The 4,635-nt window shown below is 36.7% G+C and overlaps 1 protein-coding gene across 1 annotated transcript; it reads left to right on the forward strand.

Annotated features, from left to right (window-relative positions):
- The first annotated feature begins 774 nt into the window (after positions 1–774).
- LOC134530198 (tyrosine-protein phosphatase non-receptor type 9-like) lies at positions 775–1,819 on the forward strand. Its single transcript, XM_063364860.1, has one exon. The coding sequence runs from the start codon at positions 813–815 to the stop codon at positions 1,773–1,775; it is 963 nt and encodes a 320-aa protein (XP_063220930.1). The 5' UTR covers positions 775–812; the 3' UTR covers positions 1,776–1,819.
- The last annotated feature ends 2,816 nt before the right edge of the window (positions 1,820–4,635 follow it).

Genomic DNA, 4,635 nt, shown 5'->3' on the forward strand with positions numbered 1-4,635 from the left:
CTTAAGGTGCTACTTCGTCTGATCCCCACTGTCCGTAATTTTTTCCTGATGCGCGTTTGAAATGCGCTATAGAAAACATAAGTTTCCACATACATTTAAAACTTGCACTAAATCCTGCGAATCTGATTCGTCATTAGAACCTTAGGGTAGGAGAATATCTGCTCACCTTTAACGAATGCATCCTGTTATCTTTAGAGAGCGAGCACCTTTAGTAGAAACACCTTTAGATGTCTTTGACTGTAGTTAAGATTTTATGTTATTCTAACGCGTTTGTGAAAAGTTAAATCTTCAATCTAAATGCTGATAAATTTATTACTCTAATTCTAAACACTCACAAAATGTTTGAAAAAGATTTCAAACACACACGTGTATGTTAATAAATAATATCGTACTCGCAGTTAACGTGTTAGACAGTGTGTCGCCACTGATTACGTGTACTGCTTAGAGACGCGCTAGACTGTGACGACACATAGATAAATAAGATTTAAATGCCAAGCGTCTTATCGATAAAGTTACTTCGAAGTGGATGATAACTAATAACAATAACATGAAACCAGTTATTAAGGGTTAGGTTATTGCGTCACTTCCATAAATACTTGATATAGAACAATCAGTAGGTTATTATAATCAAGTTGATTAGTGTAATCAATAGGAAAATTGACCCTACTCTAGCAAGGTACAGCTACTAATTAAAGCTCACAATTGTTGATTGTGTTTCCCCGAACGAAGCAGTTAGTGTAACAGAATTATTCGTTGCGATAACACTTCCACTGAAGTTTTAATTTATAACTTTTGAAATTGCTTTCACGATAATGACTGCCATTTCCACGTCATTTTATCGAGTTAGTGATTATGTACGTCGTGCAAGAGATCCAAGATACTCAGAAATGATTCATCAAGAGCATTTAAACGTCATCAGCATACCGATTGTCGACACCTGTATCAACTCTGTGCTACCTCACAACATGAACAAGAACCGATATCCAGACTATCCATGTTGGGATATTTCTCGGGTAGTTCTTAGATCCAACAATGGCTTGGACTTCATCAATGCCAACTACGTAGCTGGTTTTGACATGAGTGCGAAATTCATAGCGACGCAAGAGCCGATGCCTTCCACTTTCGGTGATTTTTGGACCATGGTCTGGCAGGAAAATTCTCGTGTGATTGTGATGCTAAATGGCACTAAACAACAGCCAAAACTACTAAACCTCAAGTACTTCTCTCCAAATGAAGATCACACGATAATAAAGGAGTTTATCATAAAGGAAGAACGCATCAAATTGATGCCCCATTATGTTAAAACAACGTTGAAAGTCATTTATATACAGACTGGAGAATTGAGGGTGATCCATCACTTCCAATACTTGGACTGGCCAGAAACTGGCATTCCTGACGTAAAAACGTTTCTTGACTTTATGATAGCCGTTAATAAAAAGGACCAACAGTATTTCAGGAAAGTACTGCAAACTAACCAAGTTTTACCAGGTCCAATTGTTGTTCACGGTGACAAAGGAATCGGCAGAACTGCAGCGTATTGTGTTGCAGATATCTGCCTATACCAGCTAGTACACACAGCAGTCGTATCAGTGCCATCAACTGTGATAAAAGTCAGGCAGCAGCGAAGATTCAGCATTGAAACTCCAAACCATTACATTTTTATAAATAATGTCCTTGTTCACTTTCTGGTTACTCTGCGATCAAATGTTACCATGTTCACGGAACTTCGTTCCCATTTGATGAAAAGTGATGTAGATATGATGTTCAAACTTTGAGAGGCGCCAATGACGTAAGTTTGAGGAGTAAAAATATTCATAGTTTTATCGGTATTTCATTTATTTTAAGCTATCCCTTAACAATCATGAGTCAAATCTTTGAAATTTTGTTTTTCCTTATAACTATTCAGACATTGATTTCGGGAACAAACTTCTGAGAAAACATACAGTAGCATTTATCTTTTTAATGTATTGGGTAATAAATTTGAATTATAAGTGTAACTACATATTTCCGTGGATACGCGGCTGTAAATTAATAGTACAATCATTTCGTTGAACTTTCGTCGTAGGGAAATCCAGTGATTTAACAAACCGTATTCTGTGAAATAATCTAAATAGGATGCCAACAAAGGTTTATAAAAAGAGCATCGTGCGTTTCGTGTTCAGTTTCATACTGTCAGTGATCGTGATAGCAATTGATCGAGATATCTCGAAGAACATGAAAACACAGAGCATCCAGGAATTTCGGAACCAGAGAGAAGGTGTCAACTTTTCGGAGCTTATGGAAAGTGAACATCGGTTAGTAAACTCCATGTCCTTGGAAGATGAAAATCTACGGAACAAAGAGGCTGAAGGGTGGGACCGCAATTCGATCGTCGGGAACGTCGGGTTCGATATATTTTCCACGGACTACGTCGATGGCTTCAACATCAAAAGGAAGTTTATGATAGTCAACAACTCGGGGTCTGAACTGGATTCCTACAATTTTTGGAACTCTATATGGGAAAGTGGTTGTAAAGTGATTGTGAGATTCGATGAGACATCGAAAAAGTGTCATTGGCTAAATAACTTTCGAAATGACGCATATGCTGTGGGTGAATTTATTATTCGGAAAAAAACTATCCCTTGCAAGTATTTTACACAGCTAGAAATGACCATAGAAAACATAATGGAAAGAAAATCAAGAAAGGTAACGCACTTCCAGTATCACGGCTGTCTAGATAACATTGCTTCCGTCAGTTGTACTCAGCTGATATTCTTCTTGAAGATGGTGAACAAACAACAAAGCAGTTACCTCACAACAGGAACGGAAGGCACCGGAAGTACATGTGGCCCTATTGTAATCCATAGTATTGGCTGTTTGGAAAGAGCGGTATCTTTTTGCGTGCTGGACTTCTGTTTGGACCAGTTGATAGAGACTAACTCAGTGTCGGTGCCCAGCGTTATCCTAAATATCAAAAGCCAGGTGTCTTTCGAGTCCATCAGCTTGGACGAATACAGCTTCATTAATAAGACCTTGCTGCGTAGTATATGCGTGTTAAATTTAAAAGACAATAAATCTACGGACAGTGACCCCGAAAGTGCGTCTTCCATAAGTCGAATCAAGAAATATGGTTTGTTTTTCAAACGAGCGTCTGTTCCCTGATTGTTTAGTATTAAACGTAGTCCTAGGGTTGGTACTATTTGATGTAATTTATGCTAGTGTTAGCGTTCACATACGTTACATATGGTGCTATTTGATTGAGAACCATGATGAAACTATGATGCAAAAGTGAGTAATAAATATCATATAACGGCGTAAGTTTTTATTTTATTCACCTCAAACGTCACATTCTGCAGAGTTTTTCAAGTGGAACTATAGTGACAGGACATACTGCATCATTAAAATCTGACAAAAACTTCTTAAAAGATTCCAAATGCAGTTAATAGTCAATAACTTTTGTTAAGATCGTCATAAATCATTGAATATTGTGATGTTCTACGTCTCAACCCTAATAATTTGCTATACGGCGCAGTTACTGCTCTTTAATAAGATTGTGCGCAGATTATATTTTATCGACTCTTGAGTATAAATAGAAAATGTTTATGCCAAACCTTTATTGCATTTAACGAGTTTTCTTCGAACGGAAGTTACTCGAGTTTACTACCGAAACATTGAGTAATATAAATGCCTTGCGGTTTAGTATTACGATCGTCGAGCTTTATGACTACCTCAATCATCATCATATGATGATATCTGTCTAATACAGTTTACTTCCTCTGAAGGTACTCTGATTCGTCATTCGAGACTCAGGGTAGGTACATTTATACACCTTTAAGAAATGTATTTTGTAACCATTAGAAAGCGAGCATCATTAGAAGGCTTCGACTGTAAAAACCACGAACATAAACATCAACGGCGCGTTTTCTGAAAACGTTACTTCTGGAAAGGGTATGAAGCTTTTTTCATGAACCTTACTTGGTCATTCGAATAAAGGGTGTTCCGAAAATGCCTTCCGAAAGGTTTAAATAAGCTAGAGGTAGTAAGGGTGGTTAAGTTAACATAATTTAGGCGTTCTAAAGTGACTCAGCTCTATATGAATCATGATATCAGAAAGGCAATCATTAGTTAGCTTTGGATAACTTTTAATTAATCAAGAATAACAATATAAATTGAATATAGGTTGTAGTAATGACGCAGTGGACAAAGTTATCAATAGATTGCGAAAGGAAGTACTTCACGGAAAATATATAAATAATGAGGCAAGTTACGGTTGACGAGATTGGTGAACGATTAATAGGAAAAAACATTTCATTTTCCGCGTATTAAATATATTTTATTGCCAGTTTTTGAAACTATGCGTGCCGTTGAAGTTTCATCACTAACGAGGTGCGTGTTACTTATCAATTAGCGCTTTTAATGACAGGCCGTTTAATAGTTTTCGATTTTAACGTTTATGGATTTCAAAACAATCCTAATCTAGTATGTTGATAAAAGATGTTGATTTTGAAAAAATGAGTAAACAATCATAAAATTTTTGACTACTACGCTGTTAAACTACACTCAATATATGTAATGAAGGTTCATTGGAAAGAAATGAAAGTTTCGAGTTAGTGACACGAAAAAGTTGGTAGGTTAAATAGGTAGAACATTTTGCGA

The sequence above is a fragment of the Bacillus rossius genome, chromosome 1, assembly GCF_032445375.1.
Source record: "Bacillus rossius redtenbacheri isolate Brsri chromosome 1, Brsri_v3, whole genome shotgun sequence".
NCBI classification, from domain to species: domain Eukaryota; kingdom Metazoa; phylum Arthropoda; class Insecta; order Phasmatodea; family Bacillidae; genus Bacillus; species Bacillus rossius.

What these genes read in the sequence shown, in the direction of transcription:
- LOC134530198 (XM_063364860.1), top strand. Translation starts at nt 813, where the DNA reads ATGACTGCCATTTCCACGTCATTTTATCGAGTTAGTGATTATGTACGT.